The 13,188-nt window shown below is 41.4% G+C and overlaps 1 protein-coding gene across 1 annotated transcript in view; it reads left to right on the top strand.

Moving 5' to 3' along the window:
- The first annotated feature begins 5,683 nt into the window (after nt 1-5,683).
- The window catches only part of LOC135557249 (steroid hormone receptor ERR2-like), a 133,019-nt gene continuing 125,514 nt past the window's right edge, over nt 5,684-13,188 (top strand). Inside the window, exon 1 of the mRNA XM_064990454.1 lies at nt 5,684-6,178. Within this exon, the coding sequence (XP_064846526.1) occupies nt 6,135-6,178 (44 nt within the window). The 5' untranslated portion in view covers nt 5,684-6,134. The remainder of the gene's footprint in view (nt 6,179-13,188) is intronic.

Genomic DNA, 13,188 nt, shown 5'->3' with positions numbered 1-13,188 from the left:
TTCCATCATATTGTGGCCATCCATCCCTCCCCTCCCTCCCTCCCTCCCTCCCTCCCTCCCTCCCTCCCTCCCTCCCTCCCTCCCTCCCTCCCTCCCTCCCTCCCTCCCTCCCTCCCTCCCTCCCTCCCTCCCTCCCTCCCTCCCTCCCTCCCTCCCCCCCTCCCTCCCTCCATCCCCCCTCCCTCCCTCCCCTCCCTCCCTCCCTCCCTCCCTCCATCCCTCCCTCCCTCCCTCCCTCCCCCCTCCCTCCCTTCCCTCCCTCCCTCCCTCCCTCCCTCCCCTCCCTCCCCTCCCTCCCTCCCTCCCTCCCTCCACCCCTCCCTCCCTCCCTCCCTCCATCCCTCCCCCCTCCCTCCCTCCCGCCTGCTTGTCTGCTTGTTTTACTCTCGATTTCACAGGCAAGTAAGAGGATATTCTTGTATCACAGGGGGACTGTGAAATGTGGTATAGGATAGTTGTCATTCTTTAGGAGTTGGGGGATCTGTAAAACGCTTGCTGTATGAGAGGGGAGATAAAAGCGTACAAGAATGATTTTGACCCCTGTAAGCTGCTGTTGAGCCCTTTAAGCATAGCTGCACAGTCATGGCCAAAATATTTTCTGTCATCTTTGATGTTGCCCATCAGCCTGGTCTCATAGACAAGACATAACATAGTAAATGTAAATCGGGGATATGCAAATTGGTGTGATTTGTGTTTCAGGCTTTCGTTATTCCATTTATAATTTGCGGTTGAAGGTTAGCACGCTAGCACGTGGGGTGCACCGGTTGGTGCCACCATGTTAGGCAGTATGTTTTACACCTGTACAGTCGTGGCCAAAAGTTTTGAGAATTACACAAATATTGATTTTCACAAAGTTTGCTGCTTCAGTGTCTTTAGATATTTTTGTCAGATGTATTTCGTACGTGTCAAAGGCTTTTATTGACAATTACATGAAGTTGATGCAAAGAGTCAATATATCAAAATATCGATGTTTTGTTCCCCGAGCCACTTAGTTATCACTTTTGCCTTATGGCAAGGTGCTCCATCATGCTGGAAAAGGCATTGTTCGTCATCACACTGTTCCTGGATGGTTGGGAGAAGATGCTCTCAGAGGATGTGTTGGTATTCATGGCTGTGTTCTTAGGCAAAATTGTGAGTGAGCCCACTCCCTTGGCTGAGAAACTACCCCACACATGAATGGTCTCAGGATGCTTTACTGTTGGCATGGCACAGGACTGATGGTAGCGCTCACCTTGTCTTCTCCGGACAAACTTTTTTCCAGATGCCCCAAACAATCGGAAAGGGGATTCATCAGAGAAAATGACTTTACCCCAGTCCTCAACAGTCCAATCCCTGTACCTTTTGCAGAATATCAGTCTGTCCCTGATGTTTTTCCTGGAGAGAAGTGGCTTCTTTGCTGCCCTTCTTGACACCAGGCCATCCTCCAAAAGTCTTCACCTTACTGTGTGTGCAGATGCACTCACACCTGCCTGCTGCCATTCCTGAGCAAGCTCTGTACTGGTGGTGCCCCGATTCCACAGCTGAATCAGCTTTAGGAGACGGTCCTGGCGCTTGCTGGACTTTCTTGGGCACCCTGAAGCCTTCTTCACAACATTTGAACCGCTCTCCTTGAAGTTCTTGATCCGATAAATGCTTGATTTAGGTGCAATCTTACTGGCAGCAATATCCTTGCCTGTGAAGGCCTTTTTGTGCCAAGCAATGATGACGGCACGTGTTTCCTTGCAGGTAACCATGGTTGACAGAGGAAGATCAATGATTCCATGCACCACCCTCCTTTTGAAGCTTCCAGTCTGTTATTCGAACTCAATCAGCATGACAGAGTGATCTCCAGCCTTGTCCTTGTCAACACTCACACCTGTGTTAACGAGAGAATCACTGGCATGATGTCAGCTGGTCCTTATGTAGCAGGGCAGAAATGCAGTGGAAATGTTTTTGGGGGGGATTCAATTCATTTGCATGGCAAAGAGGGACTGCAATTAATTGCAATTCATCGATCACTCTTCAATACAATCTAGAGTATATGCAAAACTGCCATCATACAAACTGAGGCAGAAGACTTTGTGAAAATTAATATTTGTGTCATTCTCAAAACTTTTGGCCGCGACTGTACACCTTTACATCTCTTTAGTCGGAATGAGCTTTACCTATGCTAGCCCAGGTGATATTTAAGAGTGGCTAACCCAGTACTCCAGTTGTTGACCGATAACACCTTTAGTTGGCTCTCCCGATTTGATTTCTATAAGAACAATCCTTTTAACTGATCTTCCCTGTTTTCATTTTGCTCCACTTTTCGATTTGCTTCATGTCTTTAAGTTTGGTGTGGATTTTTCTTTTGCTTGCCTCTTCTTGGGCAACTTTAGTGGGCACTCATGGTGGGTGTTTTTTAGGTCCCCGTTGTTGTTGCTAGTCAACTTTCAGTGTACACCCCCCAGGAGTGTCTTTCAAAACCCCTCCTACACCCCTACCTGTTTCATTTTGGTTGTTATCGGTGACTCTTTGTTAGTTCTCCTTTCTGTTTGAGTGACAAGTTTAGACTTTCTTGCTGGGGAACGTAACATATGTTAGAAGGTTACGAAAGTAGGGTGGTTGGTCGGGCTGGATGGGTAGGTGTATAACCAAGTTTCTAGCAACCAAAAAGTTATGAGCTTGAATCTTATCATGGACAACATTAGCTAGTCAGCAGTTTGCAACTACATACTACTTTTTAGCTACTTTGCAACTACTTAGCATGTTAGCTGACCCTTACCCTAACCCTAACGTTAACCATAACCTCAAACCCTAGCCTAGCTAATGTTAGCCACCGAGCTAAAGTTAGCGTTAGCGACATAGCCAAACTAGCTAAAGTTAGCGTTAGCGACATAGCCAAACTAGCTAAAGTTAGCGTTAGCGACATAGCCAAACTAGCTAAAGTTAGCAACAGCAAATTGGAATTTGTAACATATCATACATATTGAAATGTTTAACATATAATAAGAAATGGATGATGGACATCCACAAATTAATACATACCAAATGAAATGTAACATATCATTCCCCTTAATTGGAGTCTCCTGGATTTACAAGGCTATATACAGGTATATACAGGTAGAGGTTAGGTAGAGGTTAGTCAAGGTAATTTGTAAAGCGACTATGCATAGATAACAAACAGCGAGTAGCAGCAGTGTAAAAACAAGGGGGAGGGGGTCAATGTGAATAGTCCGGGAGGCCATTTGATTAATTGTTCAGCAGTGGCTTGAGGGTAGAAGCTGTTAAGTAGCATTTTGGACCTCGACTTGGCGCTCTGGTACCGCTTGTTGTGCGGTAGCAGAGATAACAGTCTATGACTTGGGTGACTGGAGTCTTTGACAATTTTTTGGGGGCTTCCTCTGACACTGCTTAGTATATAGGTCTTGGATGGCAGGAAGCTTCGCCCCAGCCTTACGGTCGGATGCTGAGCAGTTTCCATACCAGGTGGTGATGCAACCGGGCAGAATGCTCTCGATGGTGCAGCTGTAGAACCTTTAGAGGATCTGGGGGACCCATGACAAATCTTCTCAGTCTCCTGAGGGGGAAAAGGTTTTGTCGTGCCCTCTTCACAACTGTCTATTACTAATGGTTTTCTTTGAGACTGTGGTCCCAGCTCTCTTCAGGTCATGCAAATGAATTACTTAAAAAATCATACAATGTGATTTTCTGGTCTTTTTGTTTTAGATTCCGTCTCTCACAGTTGAAGTGTACCTATGATGAAAATTACAGACCTCCACATGCTTTGTAAATAGGAAAACCTGAAAAATCGGCAGTGTCTCAAATACTTGTTCTCCCCACTGTAAATCAGATCATAATTAAATGGTGGTCATGTCTCGGGCATATGGCTTTGAGTGCATCCCAAATGGCACCATATTCCCTACGTAGTGCACTACTTTGGACCAGGGCCTATATGACTCTGGTTAAAAGTAGTGCACTATAGTTGGAATAGGGTTCTAATTTGGTCACAACCTTCTTCTTCTTCGTTGTCTTCCATCTGCATACCTGAACAACCGTATACAGGTCCTGGATGGCAGGAAGCTTTTCCCCAGCGATGTACTGTGTCTCTTCACAACAGTCTTGGTGTGTTTGGACCATGGTAGTTTGTTGGTGACGTGGACACCAAGGAACTTGAAACTCTCGACCCGCTCCAATTCTACTGCTAGTGTTTTTTCCTGTGGAGATTGCATGGCTGTATGCTCGATTTTATACACCTGGCAGCAATGGTTGTGGGTGAAACAGCTGAATCCACTAATTTGAAGGTGTGTCCACATACTTTTGTATACGTAGTGTATATTTAACAGTTAAACAATTGTTTTTTTATATATGGTCTTCAGACAATGACTGTCTACTTTTTTTCTCCCCCATGTAAAGTGTTAAATAATAACAACTCCGAGCCCTCGGTAATTATTGGGACAGTGAAGCATTATTTTCTTATTTGGGCTCTGTTCTCCAGCACTTTAGATTTAAAATGATACAATGACCACGAGGTCAAAGTGCAGACTATTAGCTCTAATTTGAGGGTATTTTCATCCCCGAACCATTTAGAAATTACAGCACTTTTTGTACATGCCCTCCTCCATTTTAGGGGACCAAAAATCGATGTGTTTGGTCCTATAGTCATAGCACACAATGGTTACATCTGGCTTGTGACTCTATACACTTGTTGGATACATTTGCTGTTTGTTTTGGTTGTGTTTTACAGACTATTTTGTGCCCAACAGTGATGAAATGGTAAATCATGTATTGTATCATTTTGGACAAAACTTTTATCGTAAATAAGAATAGAATATTTTTCTAAATGCTTCTTACATGAATGTGGACGTTACCATGGTTATGGATAGTCTTGAATGAATCGTGGATAATGATGAGAGAGAAAGTTACAGATGCACAAATATCATAGCCACAAAAACATGCTTACCCTCCCCTGTTATTGTGATGATGAGAGCATGTCTTGGGGGAATAGGGTTTTAATTTGGCTGTAACTTTCTCAATCATCCTTATTCACAAATCATTCGATACGATCTGTAATCATATTCTAAATATATAAGAATAATATTGTGAAAAATAACACTTGTTTTTGCAGGTTGTTGTGTTCAGTGTCAGAAGGGGGAGGGTCAGAAGGGGGAGGGTCAGAAGGGGGAGGGTCAGAAGGGGGAGGGTCAGAAGGGGGAGGAGATCCCTATATTCTCTCCTTTATCTGACATTGAATTGGTTTAAACTAATTAAAATAAATAATTGGCACTTATAATGATAGTGTGTAGTCTTCATGGATGTAGTTTGTGTGTGTGTGTGTGTGTGTGTGTGTGTGTGTGTGTGTGTGTGTGTGTGTGTGTGTGTGTGTGTGTATTTGCGTGTTTCACAGCTACTGTACACACACACCCTCGTGAATTGCTGGACTCGGTTAGCCCCTCCCCCTGTCGTCAATTGCCAACCCCCTTGGCCGCTGTAAGGCCGGCCCCCTCCCAGCCAGCCAGCCAACAGCAGCTGTTCTCTAACCCCCCCCCCCTGTCTTAAAGAGCCTCTGTCCCTGTTATGGAGACTTTCTCATTGACTACCTCAGTCTTAGTGCGCTGCGCTCTCACACTCTCACTGTTGCTCTCTCTACCCGTCTCTCTCTCCGTATTTCTGTTGTATCCTTTTCTTCTCATCTGTCATTTGCACTCTTTCTTCCCCACCATCTGTCTCTCTCTCTCTGTTTCCTCTCTCTCTGTCTCTCTCTCTCTGTTTCCTCTCTCTCTCTGTCTCTCTCTCTCTGTTTCCTCTCTCTGTCTCTCTCTCTCTCTGTTTCCTCTCTCTCTCTGTCTCTCTCTCTCTCCTTTCTTCCTCTTTCTCTCTTTCTCTCTCCTTTCTTTCTTTCTTTCTTTCTTTGTCTCTCTCTCTCTTTCTCTCTCTCTCTGTTTCCTCTCTCTGTCTTCCCCCTCTGACACTCAAACACATACACACCCAACCTGCAGTACTGTACCTGTGAGTAGCGCAGTGTGTTTGGCCGAGCCAGAGGTGTTTTTCTTGTGAGGAGCAGGACAAGACAGGACAGAGGTGTTGAAGAGACCGCTGATAGACTGACGGACTGCTCACAGGAAGTGATGAGGATGAACTGACTCTTTCTGGAATGCTAAAGCTGGACTGTGATGGATGTTTCTGAGCGGTGTGTCCCCCTCTGTTATCAGGACCAGTAGGTGCAGCCCTCTTCTCTCTTTTCTCTTGTTCTCTTTTATATATATATATATACATACATATATATTACCAATTCACCCTTTGTTTCTCCAAAGAAAAAGAAAAGAAATTGAAAGCAGTGAGTTTTTGACATTAAATGTTAAATCACTTTTTTTCCTCACAGTGGACAAAGTTATCTATCTCCATATTATATCTATCTCTGACGTTCTGTAAGTTTTATCAGAGAGACAATTTGCTGTATATATTTATTTATTCTTGCTGCCAAACCAATTGTCCGGCTGACCGGCTGACCGCACAGTGCAAAAGGAGAACCTTACCTAGCCTCGGCAGGAGGGGTGTTGGGGAGAGGGCAGTCCAGGGCCGATCGTCCCACCACTCTCTTCATTAGGACCACTAGATTACCGGAATGACAGCCAGACAACCACTTTCCAGCTCCGCCTGCAGCCGTTTTTTCCAAAACAATTTTACCAAACCGCTACCCAAGTACTGTAAAATGATGTGTGTGGTGGTGTGTGTTTGCGTGTGTGTGTGTGTGTGTGTGTGTGTGTGTGTGTGTGTGTGTGTGTGTGTGTGTGTGTGTGTGTGTGTGTGTGTGTGTGTATAATTGTTAAAATACCAGTAGAGTGTCTCTGCTGTAAATAGGCAAAAAATATTGTTATGGTTCAGGATAAATTCGAGTTCATATTATTTCGTAAAAATGTGAATAAAAAGGGCGGTTTAATACAATGTTCGCGTGAAGCTCGGTCCTTGTTTTTGTATTTAGCACTGAACACAGCTGATTCAAATAATCAACTAATTATCAAGCGTTGATAGTGTTAGAGGAGAAAGCGAAATGTGCAACCCTCAGGGTCCCGAGGACCGAGTTTGGGAAATGTAGTCCTATAGCAATTGTTTATTCAAAGCATCAAAACAGTAGCATTTGTCAGGATGTTTAGCAATTAAATGTTTAGCAATTATTTCTGAGATACATTTCTTCATGTATAATTTAGTTGAAAAACACTTATATATTTGACAGTTAAACAATTGGTCTTCATTTTGGTCTTTAGTGAGTAACTGTCAAAAAAATAAATAATATTATCTCCATTTTAATTAAAGTGTTAATTAATAAAAAATGTTGTAGAAAAAAAAATAGCAAATGAAAATAAGAAAAGTCAACCATTTAAATTGTGGAAGTGACACGGATGATCTCAAACTGTACAGTACATTCTAACCTTTGCATGTCTAGAGAGAAGCCGTTAAATTTGACTCACTTAACTCATTACAACTAATTATAGCTAATTAACAAACGCAATAAACTCCGACTGGAGTGGTAGAAGATCACGCAGATTATCTATATAGCTAATAATAACCTAGACATGTCTGAAACAGATTATCTATATAGCTAATAATAACCTAGACATGTCTGAAACAGATTATCTATATAGCTAATAATAACCTAGACATGTCTGAAACAGATTATCTATATAACTAATAATAACCTAACTAATTAACAAACGCAATAAACTCCGACTGGAGTGGTAGAAGATCACCCAGATTATCTATATAGCTAATAATAACCTAGACATGTCTGAAACAAATTATCTATATAGCTAATAATAACCTTTACATGTCTAGAGATGCTTTTCCATTTAACTCATTGAAGTCATTAGTTATTGAGAGGAGCAGCTTCAGTATAATCAATCAAATGTATTTTATAAAGCCCTTTTTACATCAGCTGATGTCACAACGTACTTATAGAGAAACCCAGTCTAAAAAAAAACCTAAACAGCAAGCAGTGCAGAAACAGAAGCACGGTGGCCAGGAAGAAACCTCTCTGTGTTAAACTCTAGACGGGATGTAACAGAGTTATTCCATCAAGGGAACACTTTCCAGGATACTGTAGTTAGACTGTAGTGACTCAGACCCTGTGTGTTCTCCCCGCTACCTGCTTTACAAAGATATACTGACACTGAAACTATGTACGTTGTAGATTTCATAAATATACATTCAGAATAAATTAGGAATATAAATAGATATTTTCAAATAAAGAAAATATCTTGAATGAGTAGGTGTGTCCAAACTTTTGACTGGTACTGTATTATTTAATTCCAAACTGCTATATATCCATTTTCAGAAATGTTGGTAAATTATCTTTTATTGTTTAAAGAAATTATGAAAGAGATTTTTGTGTTTTTTTCACTATCTAATCATGGCATAGGGTTTGTTCAAAAATACACAACATATATTTGTTTCAAATCTATCACCTGATGGTTTCTATTCAGAGAGTCAAATAATCATATTTTTGTCATATATCTGCCTCCCTCTCAGAGAAATAAGCAGTACTGCTAGGTTTTACACTACCAAATGTAACAAATAACGAAATGTTTAGCAATTATTTCTGAATAATATATATATAGCGTTTTGGAAATAAACTCTTCATACATACAGTACCAGTACCAATGTTTGGACAATTTTTTATTATTACTATTTTCTACATTGTAAAATAATAGTGAAGACATCAAAACTATGAAGAAATAACACATATGGAGTCATGTCGTAACCAAAAAAAGTAATATCCATCCAAATATATTTTATATTAGCCACCCTTTGCCTTGATGACACCTCGTAGACACTTGGTTATTTACTATCGTTCAGTCATTATAACTCATTATCACCTCGTAGATACTTGGTTATTTACTATCGTTCAGTCATTATAACTCATTATCACCTCATAGATACTTGGTTATTTACTATCGTTCAGTCATTATAACTCATTATCACCTCGTAGACACTTGGTTATTTACTATCGTTCAGTCATTATAACTCATTATCACCTCGTAGATACTTGGTTATTTACTATCGTTCAGTCATTATAACTCATTATCACCTCGTAGATACTTGGTTATTTACTATCGTTCAAACACCGTAATGATTGATCTTTTTCAGAACAGTTTTATCCATATTCGAAGAAAGTAATTTTACTTAACATATATGAACAGGCTGCACCATTTGTATATACTGTATCTATACTTTAAATACTTGATATTTTATACATACTTTATTGCTGAAATGAACGGATGAACTTTTTGATCACATGGGTTTATTAAGTTTATATTAAAAAAAAAGGTAATTTAGCTTCAGTCCTAAAGCTGCCAGTTTGTTAGACCACAGCGTAATGCCAGTTTGTTAGACCACAGCGTAATGCCAGTTTGTTAGACCACAGCGTAATGCCAGTTTGTTAGACCACAGCGTAATGCCAGTTTGTTAGACCACAGCGTAATGCCAGTTTGTTAGACCACAGCGTAATGCCAGTTTGTTAGACCACAGCGTAATGCATAAAAGGATTACTGTAAGTAGCCAAGTGAGTGATTACAATGTACCTCTGTGTTACACAGTCCTTACGACTCCTACACCTGTTTGCTCTTCGTTTAATGAAACAACTGAAAATCAATTGTGGCTTAACAGTTTATGTTGTGTGTATGATTTCCCTTGTTTGGAGTGTACTTTGGTTGCAATTGTCACAGATCAGCTTTTATTTCTTGGTTATACTAGTAGTTTGCAATTATAAAATGCTGTGAAACTCATTCAGCGGTTGTAGAAACTATTGGTCTACCCTGTTTAATATAGTAAATACTACAGTAATGTCTTCAGAAACACTCTACTAAATACTACAATATACTACAGTCTGCAAAAACACAGACTGTTTAGTATTCCGTTTAGAAAAGGAGCCTGCTCGTAAGTCAGACATTTTAATTTAATTCTGCAAAAAAGTACAAATATAATTCAAATTATAAAAAATAACAAAAATAACATGATCACCTGGTCATGTATTTTTACGACCTAAAATGTAACGACTTTATATGCTCTGTTTTGCGAATCTATAGAATCATACTAACAGTGATGTTAAGTGTGTTGCTATTAGCATATATATGGGAGGCTACTGCTGAAGCTCCCACTTGGAACTGAGGGCAGGTGTGTGTGTGTGTTTGTGGATGATTGATGGACAGACAAACGTCTGGTATTGAGTTTGTCCCTGTTTGTTGTGGGACAATACCTAATCCTCGGCCTCTGTTTCTGTTTCTATTTGTTGTGGGACAATACCTAATCCCCGGCCTCTGTTTCTGTTTCTATTTGTTGTGGGACAGTATCTAATCCCCTGCCTCTGTTTCTGTTTGTTGTGGGACAGTATCTAATCCCCTGTCTCTGTTTCTATTTGTTGTGGGACAGTATCTAATCCCCTGCCTCTGTTTCTGTTTCTATTTGTTGTGGGACAGTATCTAATCCCCTGCCTCTGTTTCTGTTTGTTGTGGGACAGTATCTAATCCCCTGTCTCTGTTTCTATTTGTTGTGGGACAGTATCTAATCCCCTGCCTCTGTTTCTGTTTCTATTTGTTGTGGGACAGTATCCAATCCCCTGCCTCTGTTTCTGTTTGTTGTGGGACAGTATCTAATCCCCTGTCTCTGTTTCTGTTTGTTGTGGGACAGTATCTAATCCCCTGCCTCTGTTTCTGTTTCTATTTGTTGTGGGACAATACCTAATCCCCGGCCTCTGTTTCTATTTGTTGTGGGACAGTATCTAATCCCCGGCCTCTGTTTCTATTTGTTGTGGGACAAAACCTAATCCTCGGTCTCTGTTTCTGTTTCTATTTGTTGTGGGACAATACCTAATCCTCGGCCTCTGTTTCTATTTGTTGTGGGACAATACCTAATCCTCGGCCTCTGTTTCTATTTGTTGTGGGACAGTATCTAATCCTTGTCCTCTGTTTCTGTTTCTGTTTGTTGTGGGTCAATATCTAATCCTCGGCCTCTGTTTCTATTTGTTGTGGGACAGTATCTAATCCTCGTCCTCTGTTTCTGTTTCTGTTTGTTGTGGGTCAATACCTAATCCCCGGCCTCTGTTTCTGTTTGTTGTGGGACAGTATCTAATCCCCGGCCTCTGTTTCTGTTTGTTGTGGGTCAATATCTAATCCTCGGCCTCTGTTTCTATTTGTTGTGGGACAGTATCTAATTCTCGGCCTCTGTTTCTATTTGTTGTGGGACAGTATCTAATCCCCGGCCTCTGTTTCTATTTGTTGTGGGACAGTATCTAATCCCCTGCCTCTGTTTCTATTTGTTGTGGGACAGTATCTAATCCCCTGCCTCTGTTTCTATTTGTTGTGGGACAGTATCTAATCCCCGGCCTCTGTTTCTATTTGTTGTGGGACAGTATCTAATCCCCTGCCTCTGTTTCTATTTGTTGTGGGACAGTATCTAATCCCCTGCCTCTGTTTCTATTTGTTGTGGGACAATACCTAATCCTCGGCCTCTGTTTCTATTTGTTGTGGGACAATATCTAATCCCCTGCCTCTGTTTCTATTTGTTGTGGGACAATACCTAATCCTCGGCCTCTGTTTCTATTTGTTGTGGGACAATATCTAATCCCCTGGCTCTGTTTCTGTTTCTATTTGTTGTGGGACAATACCTAATCCTCGGCCTCTGTTTCTGTTTCTGTTTGTTGTGGGACAATATCTAATCCTCGGCCTCTGTTTCTGTTTCTGTTTGTTGTGGGACAATACCTAATCCTCGGCCTCTGTTTCTATTTGTTGTGGGACAGTATCTAATCCCCTGCCTCTGTTTCTATTTGTTGTGGGACAATACCTAATCCTCGGCCTCTGTTTCTGTTTCTGTTTGTTGTGGGACAATATCTAATCCCCTGCCTCTGTTTCTATTTGTTGTGGGACAATACCTAATCCTCGGCCTCTGTTTCTATTTGTTGTGGGACAATATCTAATCCCCTGGCTCTGTTTCTGTTTCTATTTGTTGTGGGACAATACCTAATCCTCGGCCTCTGTTTCTGTTTCTGTTTGTTGTGGGACAATATCTAATCCTCGGCCTCTGTTTCTGTTTCTGTTTGTTGTGGGACAATATCTAATCCTCTGCCTCTGTTTCTGTTTGTTGTGGGACAATATCTAATCCTCGGCCTCTGTTTCTGTTTCTGTTTGTTGTGGGACAATATCTAATCCTCTGCCTCTGTTTCTGTTTGTTGTGGGACAGTATCTAATCCTCTGTCTCTGTTTCTATTTGTTGTGGGACAGTATCTAATCCCCTGCCTCTGTTTCTATTTGTTGTGGGACAGTATTTAATCCTCTGTCTCTGTTTCTATTTGTTGTGGGACAGTATCTAATCCCCTGCCTCTGTTTCTATTTGTTGTGGGACAATACCTAATCCCCGGCCTCTGTCCCTGTTTTTTGCAGCAGAATTAGATATGTCAACAATAGTACATGGCATGGAAAGGACATTTGTTTTTGGCGGCAGGTAGCCTAGTGGTTAGAGTGTTGGGCTAGAAATTGAAAGGTTGCTGGGTCGAATCCCTGAGCTGCCAATCTAAAAAAAAATCTGTCCTTCTGACCCTGAACAAGGCAGTTAACACATTGCTCCCTGTTAGGCCGTCATTGTAAATAAGAATTTGTTCTTAACTAACTTGCTTAGTTAAATAAAGATTAAATAAAAAAATATTGTCTTTTGCAGGGCCAACCTACCTGGTTAAATGCAGTTTGTGCTGGTTTATGTGAAATTATTTGAACACCTTAAGGGTCACAGTAAGCCACCTTTGACTGACATCTTCTATCTTTAGAGATCGGCCGAAGAATGACCCGGCAAAGGGCCAACCTGCTGTTTGTTTACGTTGCTTTGGAATTCCAGACATGTGAATGTGTTGCTGAGTATAACAGTAGGTGGTTGGTCCTGTCTCCTGAGGTTTAACTAAAGCACCTCGTCTTTAGTAGGTGGTTGGTCCTGTCTCGTGAGGTTTAACTAAACCAGCTCCAGTCTTTAGTAGGTGGTTGGTCCTGTCTCCCGAGGCTTAACTAAAGCAGCTCCAGTCTTTAGTAGGTGGTTGGTCCTGTCTCGTGAGGTTTAACTAAAGCAGCTCCAGTCTTTAGTAGGTGGTTGGTCCTGTCTCCTGAGGTTTAACTAAACCAGCTCCAGTCTTTAGTAGGTGGTTGGTCCTGTCTCCTGAGGTTTAACTAAACCAGCTCCAGTCTTTAGTAG

The sequence above is a fragment of the Oncorhynchus masou genome, chromosome 16 (assembly GCF_036934945.1).
Source record: "Oncorhynchus masou masou isolate Uvic2021 chromosome 16, UVic_Omas_1.1, whole genome shotgun sequence".
Classification (NCBI taxonomy): Eukaryota; Metazoa; Chordata; class Actinopteri; order Salmoniformes; family Salmonidae; genus Oncorhynchus; species Oncorhynchus masou.
The sequence above is the reverse complement of the archived record's forward strand: the minus strand, read 5'-3'. Positions and strand labels throughout refer to the sequence as shown.